This window comes from Gymnoscopelus microlampas (genome assembly GCF_963454915.1).
Source record: "Gymnoscopelus microlampas genome assembly, chromosome: 13".
In the NCBI taxonomy this organism is placed as follows: Eukaryota; Metazoa; Chordata; class Actinopteri; order Myctophiformes; family Myctophidae; genus Gymnoscopelus; species Gymnoscopelus microlampas.
In genome coordinates this window covers 57,184-75,835 of record NC_139950.1, presented here as the reverse complement: position 1 = coordinate 75,835, position 18,652 = coordinate 57,184, and the positions used below count along the sequence as shown (strand labels likewise).

Below are 18,652 nucleotides of genomic sequence, written 5' to 3'. Positions count from 1 at the left end.
GCAACCTAAACAGCCAATGAGAAGCCAGGGATCTGACCTGCTGCTCTTCTGGTCTAGTGATGTCATAAAGGTGCGACAACAGGCGGCACAGCTCCTCCTGTTCGCCCCGCTCCGCGGCGATGACATCATCCAGACGAGACACTGCGTGACGATTGGTGGACGGTGCGACGCCGTCCACCAATCGCAGCAGGTCAGAGTACGCCTGTTGACACAGCGCCTGGGTGTAGCTCCGCCTCCTGGCGGCAGTGTAACTGTGGCGACCGTCGCAGCACGCCGTGGCGGTGGTGTAGACCAGCGCCCACCGCCGACAGGAAGTGACCACGCCCGGCAGGAAGTGGTCACACAGCTGAGACATGAGGTCATCGAGGTCACCAGGCTGTGAGATCAGCGGCATCGAAATGTAGAGCGAAGTATTTCTTTACCACAAATATGCTTTTATAAAGAGTACTGATCCTACAGCTCTGTGATTGGTTAAAGTATTCATTCATTCAATCAATCAATCGTGAACCTGTTCTGTTGCTTTCCCCGCTATCTTCTCCCTCTTCTGATTGGATGGTTTAAGTCCCTCCCCCTCTGCCTGGCCTTTCTCATTAGTGATCTTGTGGACGTAGACCAGGCAGCGTGTGATGATGTCATCAGGGGGGCGGTCCTCCAGAGTGATGATGTCACCAGGGGGGCGGGTCTCCAGGGCGAAGCGCAGCTCAACGTCTAGAGCTGGAGGGAGGAAGTGAAACACGAAGTAAAACTATAAAAACGAATGTGCTGCGGTCAAGAAATGATATGAACACACACACACACGAATGCCAAACGCACGCACGCACGCACGCACGCACGCACGCACGCACGCACGCACGCACGCACGCACGCACGCACGCACGCACGCACGCACGCACGCACGCACGCACACACACACACACACACACACACACACACACACACACACACACACACACACACACACACACACACACACACACACACACACACACACACACACACCTGATCTGTAGAACCTCTGTGCTCTCTCTGATGTCATCAGACCTTCGTGTACACACTGACTGACAGCTGTCAGAAACATGTCAATCACTTCCTGATCCTCGTCCTCAGACAGAAGAAGAAGAAGAAGAAGAAGAAGAAGAAGAAGAAGAAGCCATTTAAAGCAGTGGTTCTCAAAGTGTGGTCCGGGGACCCCCAGGGGTCCTTGGGGGGGGGGGGGGGGGGTCCTAAGAAAAATGAGTTAAATAGCTTCAACAACTTTAACCCCACAGTATATACATCAACTGCTTGAAGATCTACAAGCTCATAACATGTCGCTGTGTGATGCGGTGTGAGCTTGTAGATCGGCTATTGTGTACTAATTGAATGGATAACTTTGACCCTTATATAGACTCAGTGTAAACATCAGTAAAATACTAGAGCTATTATTCATATGGTGTGGGGTGTAATATATATATATATATATATATATATATATATATATATATATATATATATATATATATATATATGCGAATAAAGCAAAAATGAAGCATTAACCGAGTCTGAGTCCTGGTCCATCGTCATTGGAGTGTGCGGTGGGAAGGTTTTTATTTCTTTTATATATACTGTATATGTATATATATGTATATATATATATATAAATATATACAAATTGCTTGTTCAGGGTGGGATTGTCGGGTCTCTTCTCTACATGTAAAGTGTCTTGAGAAAACTTGTTGTGATTTGACACTTTAATAAAATTGAATTGAATATATATATATAAAAGAAGAAAACCTTCAAAAGAAGGGACCGCACAACTCCAGGACTGATTTTGCTTTCTTTCTTTCTTTATTCGCTTGTTTGCTTCTTCAGGTGCTATACAGCAGGTGTCAGTGATCATCAGTTTATACAGAATGCTCCACCCCCACCAAGTAATATGCCAAGTTCATTGGCTCTTCAATTATTGTACTTTAGTACACATACTTAGTTACTTTACACCACTGAGTATCATCAAGTAGGGCGTTAATTTAGGAAAAAACACAAATAGTTAAAATGTGGAGATAAGAGGCTTCTGTCCGACAGCAACGATATAAAACATGTGTATTTAATGAAAAGTATTAACAAGAGCTGGTGACTAAATGAGAACTACTTTGGATCCATTGGAACACATAATAAATAAATACAGGTTACAGTACAGTATATGGAACCACAGCTTATTTTTCTTTTCTTTTTTTTAAATAAAAATAATATATTTAGAACATATACCCTAAACAAATATGGACAGCGTCACGCCAATGGTTTCTACAGACCGTAAATTAAGCCTATTTTGCAGCAATTTCAAATCCGCCATCTTTCTATATCTGGTTGATATCCGGTCCGAAAGGCAAACGGAAATTAATGCTATTGGCTGCAACCGCAGCGAGGGCGGGTCTTCACTCGGTAGAACCAGTAGAAACCCTAGAAACATTCCCTGCTTTATCATCAATTTAAAAATAAATGGGACCATAATTTACCAAAGCACATATCATGATGATTGAAAGAAGACTTTAAACTAGCGACTGGAAGCATAGTACTTATGACAATGTTTATTAAGGCACAACAGCGAGACTATATAGCCTTAATTCACAAGCCCGATGCTGCTAGCCCATTGGTTTAGAATGACCAAGTCAGACGGAAAAAAACACTGAGTTGGAGTTAGGTGGTTTGACTGACAGTTTGAGGATCCAATGGAGTTAGGAGGTTTAGTCACAAGAGCTTTTTTAATACAGGAAGGTTACCTGGGTTGGGATTGGAAGGTGCAGGCAGTAGTAAGTTACCATGGTTGTGATTGGCTGCTGCAGGCAGTAGTAAGTTACCTGGGTTGTGATTGGCTGCCGCAGGCAGTAGGAAGTTACCTGGGTTGTGATTGGCTGCTGCAGGCAGTAGGAAGTTACCTGGGTTGTGATTGGCTGCTGCAGGCAGTAGGAAGGAGGGACAGCGTTCTCATCTCTCACGTATCTCCTCTCCAGCTCCTGGGTCCTAAAGCCCGCCGTCTGCAGCACCTCCAGGAACATGTGGAACTGTGCCACCTCCACACAGCCTGGCAGACTGGCACTTCCATACTGAGGACCTACCAGGGCCTGCAGCGCCCCCACGTGGACACAGAGAGAACAACATGATGACCTACAGAGGCTATAGAGCCCCCATGTGGACACAGAGAGAACAACATGATGACCTACAGAGCCTATGGCGCCACCATGTGGACACAAAGAGAACAGCATGATGACCTACAGAGCCTATAGCGCCCCCATGTGGACACAGAGAGAACAACATGATGACCTACAAAGCCTATAGCGCGCCCATGTGGACACAGAGAGAACAACATCACCCCCATAAGACTATTGTTTACAAATAGGTAGGGTCCAGAATTGTTATTGTTTACCAGTGGTGTAAAGTAACTAAGTACATGTACTCAAGTACTGTAATTAAGTACAATGTTGAGGTATTTTTACTTTACTATTTACTATTTATTTCCAGGAGAAGGTGGATACCATCCATCAGCAGCTGCAGACATCTTCCATCCCTCTGCAGGCACCTCAGTTGCAGGACGTTGCTCCCTCGACTGCATGTCCCCCTTTTGCCTTCTTCGCTCCAGTGGACGCCACCTTGACCACTGAATTGGTCACCAAGGCCAAGGCCTCCACCTGCTCCCTGGACCCCATGCCCACGACATTGGTGAAGGCCTGTCTACCCACCCTCTGCCCCATCATAACAGACATCATCAACTCCTCTCTGAAATCAGGCATTGTACCCACCAGTTTCAAAAACGCCTCTGTCACCCCAATACTGAAGAAGCCTGGTTTGGACCCTGATGACTATGCTAACTACCGGCCAATCTCCAACCTTCCTTTCCTCAGCAAGACCCTGGAAAGAGCCCATCAGCACATGTCCAACCATGAACTTTTCGAACCTCTTCAGTCTGGCTACAGAGCCCACCATAGCACAGAGACCGCCTTGATCAAGATCACGAATGATCTCCTCAGGGCAGCTGATCTAGGCCACATCAGTATCCTGGTTCTTCTGGATCTCTCTGCAGCCTTCGACACCATCTCCCACTCCATCCTCCTCGACCGCCTCTCCACCCACCTCAGACTCACCGGATCCGTTCTCTCCTGGTTCCACTCATATCTCACCAAAAGGCAACAGTTTGTCTCCATAAACGGATCCAACTCCCACCCAGTCCCAGTTAACCATGGTGTGCCACAGGGTTCTGTACTTGGTCCCATCCTTTTCACCATTTACATGCTCCCGCTCGGTCAGATCATCCGCCACCATGGTCTACATTTCCACTGCTATGCTGACGACACCCAGTTGTATCTCAGCACCACACCAACCACTCTGCTACCTCCACAATCCATCGTCAACTGCCTCCATGAAATAAAGACCTGGATGACCACCAACCTACTCAAACTCAACAGCAAAAAAACAGAGCTCATGGTAATGGGTCCCAAGGCACAGCTTCAGAGGATTGGCGACTTCCTCCTCCATGTGGATGACGGCTCCATCTCTCCATCCCCTGAGGTTCGCAACCTGGGTGTTATCTTGGACTCTACCCTCTCCTATCAATCCCACATCAAATCCGTCACCAAATCCGCCTTCTTCCACCTCAAAAACATTTCCAGACTCCGGCCGTCACTCTCAGACTCTACTGCTGAGACCCTCATCCACTCTTTCATCTCCTCCCGCCTGGATTACTGTAATGGTGTCCTGTTCGGGCTCCCCAATAAAACCCTGGACAGATTGCAGTATGTGCAAAACTCAGCTGCCAGAGTGCTCACCCGCACTAAACGCTGGCAGCACATCACCCCCACCCTCAAACACCTCCACTGGCTTCCGGTCAAGTTCCGCATCAATTACAAACTACTCCTCCTCACCTATAAAGCCCGCCATGCCCTAGCCCCAGGGTACCTCTCGGACCTCCTGGACGATTACATCCCAGAGCGGGACCTGAGGTCTTCCGACTTGGGGCTTCTCACCACCCCTCGTAGCAACAAGCGGACCCTTGGCGATAGAGCTTTCAGCGTGGCAGCCCCTGACCTCTGGAACTCTCTCCCAATGGAGATCCGCCAGATGCATACACTGGACTCCTTCAAGTCTGCACTGAAGAGACACTTATTTACTCAAGCTTTTGGCAATTAATGTGTTTATTGTGTGTACTGTAAAGCGTCCTTGGGTTTCTGAAAGGCGCTATATAAATCCAAGTTATTATTATCATTATTATTACTGGAGTATTTCCAATTTTCAGTACTTTTACTTCTATTACACTACATCTCATATCCAAATATTGTTCTTTTATTCCACTACAATTATTTGAAAACTTTAGTTACTAGTTACTTTGTAGATTTAGATTATTATTATTAAACATACATTAACCACTTCAGCCCTATATATACTAAGGCTATTTGAAAATAGCAGATCTACAAGCTCACAACGTGTCGCAAAGCAACACATTTCTATACATTTTGAAAACTTAATGGGGCATTTCTACATAATGAGTACTTTTACTTTTGGTACTTTAAGTACATATTGATGCTAATACTTTTGTACTTCTACTCAAGCAAATTTTGAATATCAAACTTTTACTTGTAACTGAGTATTTTTACATTGTGGTATTAATACTTTTACTTAAGTCATAAACGTGAGTATTTGTTTACCAGTAGGAAGGGTCCAGTATTGTTGTCTCTACATCGCTGTATCAGCTGCAGTCTGAGGTTCTGATCAGGCCAATGGTTCTGATTACTGGATTCATACGGATCAATTACCTGTAAAACACACACACACACACACACACACACACACACACACACACACACACACACACACACACACACACACACACACACACACACACACACACACACACGCACATACACCAAGCAAGAGAATAAGGAAGGGTTCAATCACAGTGGCTCAAAACAGGTGCTCTTCAGTGGAACAGGTATAGGAATAGAAGCAAAGGAAACCAAAGTTCTGCTTGTGGTGAGGCAGACTAAGGAAAAAATACTGAGGCACTCCGTCTTCAGGTGAAAAAATATAGGGGTTTATGTTGGCAGATAGCAGGGCAATAGCTGACCGACGCGTTTCGACACTTAGGTCTTCAACAGGGTCTCGAGTCTTCACCTGAAGACGGAGTGCCTCAGTATTTTTTCCTTAGTCTGCCTCACCACAAGCAGAACACACACACACACACACACACACACACACACACACACACTCAATTTCTTTATTTGAGTCCACATTTATAAAATACATTACAAGGGCACAAAAAAAAATCAGTTGCTTCTGATCTCCCACTCCCTTGAAACAACATGTGTCACAGTGCTTGAGTCCAAACAAGTCCAGAATATAAACAACAAATGCGCATGAACTTATTCACAGTTAACATTGGTCATACACACCGGAGAAAAATGATGGGTACAGGAAGCACCTTCTCCTCCAAATAGATCGACTGTCTATAATGGAGGAGATTGAGCAATATTTTGCAAGCTGCTTTGCCTTACACTTGGACAACCCCATAATCCTCAAGCCCCTGACTACCAGACTGTGGACATGGCCCAAGCTGCCAAATATAAAAACAATGAGCTGACACTTATAGCCTAGATGTATAATGGCTTGCACTAATGGCTGGTATTTTACTTGTTTAAAAGCTTCCTTTAAACTTGAATCAAAAGTACAGCCAACTTCCAATAGGAAAACCTCTCTGCTGTTCTCATGTCAATCACAATGACATCTGGTGTATAGAGCGTCGCAGTTCCCGCCCACTTCCAGTTGCCGGAAGTAAATACTCAATGCATTTTTCCCATTGACTTTTCCGAAAATATTTATATAAATTAATTTAAGCCTAGAATCAAGCTATCCAGGATCCTGGTGAATCATGACCATAAAACGTTTGATTCTGTGAAAAAACTTTTTTGAAAACGGCAAAACAAAGGGTATTTATTAAACATAGTATATCATATCATTAAATATAAAATTTAAAAAATCACAGAAAAAAAGGTTTTATGGTCATGATTCACCAGAATCCTGGATGGCTTGATTCTAGGCTTAAATTCATTGATATAAATATTTTTGGAAAAGTCAATGGGAAAAATGCATTGAGCATTTACTTCCGGCACCCGGATTCTGCGCAACTGCGATGCTCTATTAGCTGTTATATTTGCAAATACATGGGGGTCATTGCATTGAAACATTTCTGGTTTCACACAGGAGTTTTTGTAAAACACAACAGAGAAATCAAACATGGGTGACACAACTTTGGTAATAATGTCAACAATTCCGTCATGCTGTCAGGCTTTGTACAGTCCTTTCTCCTTTGTAAACATTACAACTGTTTAATATATGGGCCATGGACTCTATGGTCTGATACTGTCCATGGTGTAGGCAGTAAGAGTCATGTTTATTGGGGTACCAGATGGACAGATTCAGTTTGGTTGGCAGCACTTGGAGGCGTGCCTTTACCGTGAAGATGAGAATATCCTCATCAATTGCTGCATTTTAAAGAATTGAGTGGGACACGGAGTGATCAGCTGACTGCAGACAAGCAAGTTTCCCTTGCAGCCGTAGTTCTGTCCATCGCTGTTTCCTCTGCTGCGCTCTCAGCGCTAGAAGGTGCGCGCGTCATACAGTACCTTTTTCGGTATATGAACGTTAGAGAAGAGAAGAGATGGTGTATTTTGGACAGGGCGACCTGTCCAAATAACCAGTGGGGAGGAGTTTATTAGGTCTAGCCTGGCCGTGTAGTCTTTGACAATCTCGTCCACTTGCGCTGTCCACTCCCCAGCGATATTACATTTATGGCTGAGGTAGCTGTATGTTTTGTGGCGTGCAAGGACTCTGATTGGTACATTGTTTATTGTGAATGTTGGGATTTTGTCTGATTTGGCGTGATACCAGCGATTGCCCCCGCTCCTCCTCTCATAAAAGACTGCGCATTTAGATGGTTTAACTTGTAGTCCAAGACCAATCCAAAAAAGAGTCAGTCCTGGAAAGCATGTCTTTTATAACTCCCTCCTGGCGGGAACATAAGACCACGTCGTCTGCGTACCCCTGCACGGGGTTGGGGGAGTAGATGTTAAGAGGCACACACTGGCACATCCACTGTATCCACCCGTTGATTGCCAGCACAAAGTTCACTGCACTCCATGGGCAGCCTGTTTTTATGCCCAGTTGTAGGGGGATTGGCAAAAGGCATGTTCATTCATTCCTTGCCTCTCTATATTACTTTTGGTACTTTAAGTACATTTTGATTTCAATTAGGGCTGGTACTCAATTAAAACAAAATCTAATTAATTAGAGGCTATGTAATTAATTAATCGAAATTAATCGCATGTTTAATCGCATATCAATATTTCACCTGAGAAGGCATTTCTTTTCAGTTACAACTGATTTTGGTATATGAGTGAATCAATGAGTGATAAGTTTAAGCAACAAAATATAGTGGGTTTTTTTCAAGGTGGTACTAAACAGACCAACAGATCAGTGTAAGTTTTACCATAAAGTGCAGCAATTTTAGGAATGAATATATTCAGAGATTCAGGTAACCTATATAAATTCAAGGACCTTCCGTAAACTCAAGCGCAAGCAAAACACAATACTTTCAAGTACATTCCAGAACAGTGGAAACCCTCACCATTAGGAGAAATAAAAATGATGTCTTGATTGACCTTATTGTCCAATATCCTGTATGAACAAACCAGACTAACAAAAACAAAACTCTTTGTTGCTTCAAAGGACATTACATTATCAGCAACTTAGTTAGTCCATATTGACTTAAAAATAAAATAAGATGGGGGTTAATATCTTTTGTGTAGATGACGTAGAAGTTGAAAAAAAAAACATGATCCGGTCACGTGATCACACAAACACGTTCTTACAAAGGAGTCTAAGCCGCCCGGCCACGTCTAACATGGTCCACCATTACAAAGCGAAACACATCTGCTGGCTCTAAGAGCCAGGATCAGGCGCGCGTCCCCGTGAGATTAACGCGCACGCGCTCGTATGTGCACACGCCTGCGGGTGATGATCTTTTCTCCAGGATGTTGGCGTGCGAAAGCGCTTCATAAACAGCCCGATGATCCGAGGCGAGCAAAAAAAAAACAAGACAGTAAAAGTCTGCAAACTAGTATCACCCCTCTGTGTGTCAGAGGAGAGATGGGCGAGTGGGCGACACAAAACAAAAAGCCGATCCGGAGCGCCAGCCCACGATCCTCAACCCTCGAGGAAAACGAACGTGGACCCCCTCTCCCGTTGAAACAAACGCACCCCCTCCACCATCGCCGCCGTCCCTCGACAGACGGAAGAATTGACCGAGTGATTCCGCTGATCCGTGCCAGAGAGCCATGAGAGAGGAGGAGGTGTGTGTGTGTGTGTGTGTGTGTGTGTGCGTGTGTGTGCGCGTGCGTGCGTGCGTGCGTGTGTGTGTGCGCATGCGCAAATAGCCGATCTACAAGCTCATAACCTCTGAGCTTGTAGATAGGCTATTTTCCTAATAGGTTTGATTTGCTGTGTTGACTATTAGTCAACTTTAGTTTGTAACAAAGTAAGATATGTACTGCTTATATAAAACTTTGTTTTCATAGACTTGGTTGCTTATTTCTCTCACAAAATACCTGCCACCCTTTTGTTTTGACGTCACTGCTAGTTACCAGTGATTCTCAGGGTCGGGACCACAACGGAGCTTGTAGATCTGCTATTTTCACAATATTTATCAGTGGAACCGAGTCAAACAAAGTGGGGGTACCCCAGTTCAAATATGATTATTTTGGGGGTCACGGCCTGAAAAGGTTGAGAACCACTGCATAGATTTTGAATCGGGTCCATTTGGTTCCATTTGTGTACTTTCAGTTGTAAATGTGAAGTTAGAAGAACCACTGTGTGAGAGGGACAGACAGACAGACAGACAGACAGACAGACAGACAGACAGACAGACAGACAGAGGGGAGGAAGAGAGGAAGAAGAAGAAGAAGAGAGGGCTTTTGTAGATCTGCTATTTTCACAATTATCTGTGGAACTGAGTCAAACAAAGTGGGGGTCCCCAGTTCAAATATGATTATTTTGGGGGTTCACAGCCTGAAAAGGTTGAGAACCACTGCATAGATTTTGAATCAGGTTTGTGAAGAGAGACATCTCACTGTGTGAGAGAGAGACAGACAGACAGAGGGGAGGAAGAGAGGAATTAGAAGAAGAGAGGGCTTGACAATCTGCTATTTTCACAATATTTATCTGTGTAACCGAGTCAAACAAAATGGTGGTCCCCAGTTCAAATATGATTATTTTGGAGGGTCACGGCCTGAAAAGGTTGAGAACCACTGCATAGATTGAACCAGGTCCATTTGGTTGCAAATGTTTTTGTGAACAAAGACATCTCACTGTGTGAGAGAGAGACAGACAGACAGACAGACAGACAGAGAAAGACAGACAGACAGACAGACAGACAGACAGACAGACAGACAGACAGACAGACAGACAGAGGGGAGGAAGAGAGGAAGAAGAAGAGAGGGCTTGAAAATCTGCTATTTTCACAATATTTATCTGTGGAACCAGTCAAACAAAATGGGGGTCCCCAGTTCAAATATCATTCTTTTGGGGGGTCACGCCCTGGCATCCCTTATTTTAATTTATTTATTTTCACAAATTGTCATAAATGGCATGAAAGAATGGATCTACAAGCTCAGTAAAAGCTTGTAGATCTGCTATTTGTTGCTATGAATACAGGTGTGGCTTGAGATTTTGACTTGCCCATTGGTGTGGCTTGGGCACAAAAGGTTTGAAAACCACTGCAGTATAGAATATTGGACTGGAAAATAAGTGTTCTCATGAAGCTCCCGATGACCGATGTATTGGTGTTGCACTTTGAACTTTGCATTATTATTATTATTTATTATTTGATGTATATAACTTGAGTTGAAAAACTTTGTTTGAAATGAGCTGAAATAAGCTTTTCACTTTGGAGTGAAACAGAGCCATAAATGTCCATTGAAAAGCAGTTTTTATTTTTCATTTTTTTATGAACAAGTATTGTTTACATGACTGATGTCAATGACGGCGCAAAATAAATGTCAAAGACTTGAAATCATTGTATGCATCTAAAGTGTGTCTTTCCACCACTGCATGTACGGTCAAACACACACACACACACACACACACACACACACACACACACACACACACACACACACACACACACACACACACACACACACACACACACACACACACACACACACACACACTCACCTTGATGTCTGGTCTCAGAGTGTGTCTGCAGTATTCTCTGAGTCTGGGAAAAACTTCCTGTCTGAGAGCTGTACGCTCTACCTCTGAATCTAACAAACACACATGTTAAACATATAATACACACTGTGCGCTCTACCTGTTTATAGAGTTGGAGAGTGATTTAATGTAATATAATTTAATATAAGAGACACTTGTGTGATAATACTTTAACCTGTATACATTGTTATTGATGATATTCTTACCTTCAGGGTTGGACATCAGGTATATTTTAATGCAGTCAGACTTGGATGCTCCCATTTCAGAAATAAATAATAAATGTAAAGTTTGAAAGTATCTTCTTTGTTATTTGTATTCATTTGCCGGACGTTAAATCCCTATTTGACGACAAAAAAAATGCAAACTTTAGTCCAGCTACTATAATGTTAAATTAATGTTTAATAAAGACATTTAAACTTCGTAAAAATGTTAAATTAATGTTAGATTAATAAAGACATTTAAGCTTCATAATGTAGTTCCATTAAGTCTCTCTGTTGAAGTGGTTCTGAGGTCTAGACAGGAAGCTCTGCTAACAATGTGTTCTCTACTGGCCTGAATGTGACACACACTCACTCACGCACGCACGCACGCACGCACGCACGCACGCACGCACGCACGCACGCACGCACTCACTCACTCACTCACTCACTCACTCACTCACTCGCTCGCTCTCTCTCTCTCCCCCTCTCTCTCTCTCTCTCTCTCTCTCTCTCTCTCTCGTACACGAACACGAACACACACACACACACACACACACACACACACACACACACACACACACACACACACACACACACACACACACACACACACACACACTATTACATAGTATATAGTTTAGACTGATTCTAGGTTCATTGTTTACCTGTGATCCGAGTTTACTGAGACACTACACTGTCTCTCTGCATTCTATGTATGTGTTTACCTTGTTTAGTCACTCTGGATAAAGACTGTCTGATAAATGCCATTGTAAATGTCTCTGTCGGGTGTAAACCTCATGTGTTCAAAACTGTACTTTTCAGGATTCAAATTCAAAAACAGCAGAAGTTGTAGATCTAGAAGCTCAAAATGTAAGTCGCTTCGCGCCGCTTCTCGAGCTTGCAGATCTGCCCCCCACACACACAGCTCTTATCAGCCGTGCTGAAAGCTGTATCTCTCCAACAGCAGCTTCAATGACAGGAAGGAAACAGCCTCTCCCTGTAGCAATCAACCTCAGACATAACACACACACACACACACACACACACACACACACACACACACACACACACACACACACACACACACACACACACGTTTGTTTCACAATGTTTTTCAGGTCAAGGACCCCTTACATGAGAGAGAGATGAAGCATACTGTAATGGTTAAGCCCAGACTTGTCCCGGAGAACGTACGCTCCGAGGATCTGAGCCTGTGATGGAGGAACAATCTTTACCTGTCCTTGACATGAAACAGGAAATTATACTCAAAATAATCTATTCAGTCAGATGAAAATAAAATGAAGGTAGCCTACATGAGAAATGTGACAAGTAGTAGGCCTACAGTACATCAGAGGTGGACAGAGTACTCGACCCCAGTACTTGAGTAAGAGTACAGATTACTCCTGGTTAAATTTACTCCACTACAAGTAAAAGTAGCTCAGTCAAAATGTTACTCAAGTAAGAATAAAAAAGTGCTTGCTTTTAAATGTACTTAAGTATTCAAGAGTACATGCTTTTAAAAATACTTAAGTAAAAGTAAAAGTACATTTCTTCAGAGCTGCCAAGTCTCACCCTTTGAGAGTGAGAGTCACGCAATTTAACCTTTTCTCACACCTCACGCCACACTTGCCATTTCTCACGCCTCCCCCCATCTCACAGCAAAAAAAAAAAAAAAAAAGAGCAACCAGTTGGAAAACGGAAGCCTCGTCCTAAAACACACTGCCACCTTTTTTTCGTGGACCGTGGCTGCCGGATTAGACCGGGGGCGAGGGTGTTTAAGACGCGCGATGGGATGAACTGTAGCCATGGTTCACATGACGCTCGTCAAAACCAATCAGAGGCCGCTTAAGGCGGGTCATAGCGTCTCTCTAGCCAACAAGAAGGATTTAAGGAAGCACAAATGAAAACAGTACACAACGTGAAACGCCGACCAAAGCAGCGCCTCAATAATGCCGTGACTGATTCAGTGATTCTGAAGCGGGAGGTCAAACGGTAGGTAATTTAACCACCTCCTTTTTACAAACACATTATCTTTACAAAACATTTTATTTTGATGAAATTGTGGGTCTGACTACATGAGACTTAAACTTTACACAGGCTGCTGGTGAGCAGCATATGTTGCTGGTGGGTTTAACAACAAACCGTGACTAGCAAATCACTGGTTCTCAACCTGTGTGTCGGGACCCACAAGGCCCAGGGGGGTCCCCACGTAATTTTTTTGTTTGTGGGGGGGTCCCCAGATGACAGTAAAGTGACCATTTTTTTAAAAGACCTTTTTTAATACCAAAAAAAGAAGAAAGAAATGAAATGAAAAATATCATCACTGCATCAAAAGTAATCAACAAACAATACTATAGCAAATTGTAAGAGGCCACATTTGTGAAAATAGCTGATCTACAAGCTCGCAATGCGAAGCGTTGTGAGCTTGTAGATCTGCTATTTTCCACAATATTTAGGCTCTATGCACAGCAGCCAAATTGGGAATGAATTGGGCCCCTTCCTTACTTCCTTCACAGGTGTTATCAATGATACTAATTAAGGCTCTGTTCCATTTAGTGTGGTATGTGGTTGTCTTATTTTCAAGGACCCCCATAACTCTTGAGTGTACAAATGGAACCAATGGACCTGTAAGGGTCCATTTGGTTCCATTTGTACACTCTCAGAGTTACACACCCACCATAAGGGGCCATTTGGGAACCAAAATGGAGTGTTTCTAGTGAGCCAACATGCACCCTGATCAGAATGGAACAGAGCCTTCATTAGTATCATTGGTAACACCTGTGAAGGAAGTAAGAAGAGGCCCAAATTATTTCCAATATGGCTGCTGTGCATAGAGCCTCCTGGGGGACCCCCTTGTCAGGGTGGTTTTCTTTTGTGGGTGTAGCGGCCTGAAGATGTTGAGAACCACTGAGTTAAATCATGTATTTGTGTGTGAGCAAATGGATACTTACTATGAGCTAAGGGAATTTACAGCACTGTATCCGTGCTGTTTGCATTTCTGTCTAATAAAATATGAAGTCAAGCAAACAATAACATGTAGCTATTTGAGACCGGATCATTCATTCCTTAACTGTACACTTTGGTTTCTGTCTGTTTGTTAGTTTGAAAGTCTGACAGATGTCACAGTCCGGTAAAAAGAAGCAGCAGCAGAGAGATCTGCTTTCATTCTGGGCAGGAAAGGGTCAACCACCCCCTGCCAAACTTGCCAGGTCAGAGGAGGCTTTGGATCTCTCAGTGACTGACAGAGTGGAGGAGGCTTTGGATCTCACAGTGACTGACAGAGTGGATGAACATGAGAATCCAGAGGGCACAGAGAATGAGAATGCAGAGGAGACGGAAGATGATGATATAGAGGAGATTGCAGGGGTACGGTGGCGCAGTCGGTAGCGCTGTCGCCTCACAGCTAGAAGGTCCTGGGTTCGATTCCCGCCAGGGACGCTGTGGGCGCTGGGGGCGTGTCTTCTCCTCCGCGTCATCAGCGCCCATACTGGTGGGGTTGGCGAAAGGGCCTACTCTGTGTGGAGTTTGCATGTTCTCCCCGTGTCTCCTAGGGTAGTTAATACCCTCACAAAAACATGTAGTGATCCTGGTCACTAAACCGCCTCCCCCATGACAGCCGGGGCGCCTGATGGAGGGGAAGGGAACTGGTTGGAATAACGTGTTCCTTCCACGCGCTACGTCCAACCAGGAAAACTCCCCCCTGTCAGGTGACAAGAAGGTCAGTTGGCTCTCATGCACTGAAGGAAGCATGAGGTCGGCCCTGACCTCCCTGGCTGTGGGGGACTGGTGTAGTGCTGGTGTAGGGCTGGTGTAGCGCCCAGGATCACTTAGGAAATTGGCACCGGGTGAAAAAAATGGGTTACAAAAATCGCGGGATAAAAATGATAGAAGTAAAAAAAAAAAGATATAGAGGAGATTGAGGCTCCAGAGGATGAGAATGCAGAGGAGACAGAAGATGATGATATAGAGGAGATTGAGGCTCCAGAGGATGAGAATGCAGAGGAGACAGAAGAAGATGATGATGATGATGATGTTGTAGAGGAGATTGAGGACACAGAGAATGAGAATGCAGAAGAGGAGACAGAAGATGATGATGTAGAAGAGATTGAGGCTCCAGAGGATGAGACCGAAGAGCCAGCAGAGGAAACTGTGTAGATAAATAATAATAAGGTACAAACAGGGAAAAAGCCGAGGGCTAAGAGTGGAGCCGCCACCTACAGGTGCACTTTCAAAAAGGAGTGGACAGTACAATGGCCATTCATCACTCTAGGCACCACCACCTCTTACTATTGGTGCTCTACATGCAGACATGAGAACAGCTGTGCCCATCAAGGAAAGGCAGATGTCATCAGGCATATAAAAAGCAAAGGGCATCATGCCAAAGACCAGGCACTAAAGTCAACAACCACGATTGCACCTTATTATGCCCCAGTCTCTGTTGGTGGCATGACAGCACAAGAAGCCAAGGTGTATGTGTGTGTGTGTGTGTGTTCTGACTATCATAAAAGTAGGATCAAACTTGCCAAAAGCTTCAATAAAGGTCTCGAATCCCACGTAGCGAAACTCAAAAAAGAGAAAAACAAGCTAAGAAACAAGGTTAATGGCATGCTGTTGTTAGCAGAAAAAAGCTACCTCGATGGCAAAATTGAGGAAAATCAAAACTCAATCAAAACAACAATCATTCAACAACCTACTAGGCTGCAGCAAGAAATTGAAAACCAGGTTTACAAACATAAACCTCAAGGTGAATGACACTCTCATTTCATCCAAACGGGAAGTGAGTAAAATCCTCAACATATTCTTCACGACCGTGGCCTCAGAGTTAGTTGAAAAACTACCCCCTCACTCTGGGAGTCATGGTGGAGAGTATGTTGATTCATTTTACGATAAACAGGGTGTACGCAAAGATGATTTTAAACTCTCCCCTGTGTCAACAGATGAGGTGTTTAAAAAATTGAGTGCACTCCAACAACACAGAGCCACAGGTCCCGACAACATCCCCGCTAAATTTCTAAAAGACTCAGCCGCCTCCATTGCCCCAATCATTACCCACATAATAAACCTCTCCATCATACAGGGACGGGTCCCTAACGACTTCAAAAAAGCAAGAGTGACCCCTCTGTACAAAAAAGGAAACCAATTAGACCCTGGCAACTACCGCCCTATTTCTATTCTTAGCTCCATCTCGAAAGTCATGGAAAAAATAGTCTATGAACAGGTTGATAAGTACCTTGCCGAAAAAAATCTAATTTACGAATTCCAATCTGGTTTCAGAACAAACCACTCCACTGACACATGCCTTCTCTATTTGAACGACTCTATCAAACAAGATGTCGACAAGGGCAAATATTGCGGCATGGTCATGCTGGACCTCCAGAAGGCTTTTGACACCGTTAATCACCCAATTATGATCAATAAGCTCAAAGCAATAGGCTTTGATGACACGTCGGTGAACTGGATGAGATCCTACCTGGAAGGGAGGGAGCAAGTGGTGGAAGTAAACGGCACCCAGTCCCCTCCCCTCCCAGTGACTTGTGGTGTTCCTCAAGGAAGCATACTAGGACCACTACTGTTCCTGATATATGTGAATGATATGTCCTCAGCTTGCGACTGCAAACTGTTCCTGTTCGCAGATGACTCGGCTCTGCTGGTCTCGGACAGGGACAGGCTGCAGGTTGAGAAAACTCTCAGCACTGAACTCAACAAGATCTGCATCTGGCTCTCCGACAACAAACTCTCATTACACCTGGGTAAAACTGAATCCATCCTCTTTGGGTCCAACCCTAACCTTAGAAAGGCTGAGAGTTTCACGATCAAAGTGGGTGAAAATGTTATCACAAGAAAGGAGGAAATTACCTACCTGGGTTCCATCTTGGAGGCAAACCTCTCAGGTGACAAAAACGCTGAAAAGACGATCAAAAAGGTCCACAAAATAACACGGAGGATGTGGAGGCTTGTTCGTAAAGTCAGTAAGAATACTCTGAAGATTCTTGTAGGGGCCCTCATACAAGGTCACTATGATTATGCATGCACTTCATGGTATCACAACACCTCCAAGGCCCTAAAAACAAGGCTCCAAACATCCCAAAACAAACTTGTAAGGCTACTTCTTGGCCTCAATTACAAAACCCATCTAACCCATGCCCATTTTGCTAGGCTTGGATGGCTTAGGGTTGAGGACAGAGTACAGCAACTTGCTATGGGCCTGGTCTTCAAGATACACCACAACATTGGGATCCCCCTGTATTTGTCAAAATACTTCCAAAATGTTAATCAAGTCCATGATCATAACACCAGAGGCAGCTCCACAAACCATGTTCAACCCAGATTTGGCACAACAAAGGGAATGAACTCTTTCTCATGCTATTCATCTAAAATGTGGAATGCCCTACCAAAAGGAGTAAAGGAGTGTAAAACCCTACTCACTTTCAAAAATGCCCTAAAGATACACCTTCAGGAGGCTGCAATTCAAAAATGGCCCCTGTCCAAGTCCTAACCTACCCCATGTCCTAACCTACCCCCCCCCCCCTCTCTTTCTTTTTTGTACATATTTTTCACTCTTCATACCAGTAACCTGTAAACTGATTGTATGACATTCTGTATAGTAGTGTGTATATCTGTCTGTCTCTTATATGTCAACATGATTTGTGTGCATGGGGATCTCATCTTAAACAAGCTACGTGCTTAACTGAGCTATCCAGTTTAGTAGACCTTGTATTGCGAATTTGTACTTCCATGTACTGTTATGTACTGCCATGTACTGTTCTCATGTCTTACTAAATAAAGTACATCAATCAATCAATCAATCAATCAATGTGTGTGTGTGTGTGTGTGTGTGTGTGTGTGTGTGTGTGTGTGTGTGTGTGTGTGTGTGTGTGTGTGTGTGTGTGTGTGTGTGTGTGTGTGTGTGTGTGTGTGTGTGTGTGTGTGTGTATATATATATATTCTGAACAGTGGCAGTAGCTGAATTGTACTTGTAGGTTATATCAGCATAAATAATAGTAAATGAAAGAAACTGTCACAAATGCCTTGTCTGTTCATTTGGACTGTTTTTATTTATGTTTATTACTATGTAGTTGTGTTTTTCGAGGGACCTTGAGTCCGCAATAAATCCATTTATTCAGTCCAAAAACACTTGAATGTTTTATGGAATGTTTTTACAT

The 18,652-nt window shown here is 43.9% G+C and overlaps 1 protein-coding gene across 4 annotated transcripts in view; it reads right to left on the bottom strand.

Annotated features, from left to right (window-relative positions):
• The window catches only part of LOC311058445 (NACHT and WD repeat domain-containing protein 2-like), a 29,708-nt gene extending 18,058 nt beyond the window's left edge, over positions 1–11,650 (bottom strand). For 2 of the 4 annotated variants that reach the window (XM_084075898.1, XM_084075899.1), the window contains exons 1-7: positions 11,496–11,650; positions 11,254–11,342; positions 5,673–5,780; positions 2,835–3,098; positions 1,000–1,102; positions 509–714; positions 38–376 (exon numbers count right to left, since the gene is read on the bottom strand). In XM_084075898.1, the coding sequence (XP_083932024.1) occupies positions 38–376; positions 509–714; positions 1,000–1,102; positions 2,835–3,098; positions 5,673–5,780; positions 11,254–11,342; positions 11,496–11,550 (1,164 nt within the window). In that variant the 5' untranslated portion in view covers positions 11,551–11,650. The remainder of the gene's footprint in view (positions 1–37; positions 377–508; positions 715–999; positions 1,103–2,834; positions 3,099–5,672; positions 5,781–11,253; positions 11,343–11,495) is intronic. The other 2 variants (XM_084075900.1, XM_084075901.1) reach the window with 2 other exon arrangements.
• Between the last annotated feature and the right edge of the window lie 7,002 nt (positions 11,651–18,652).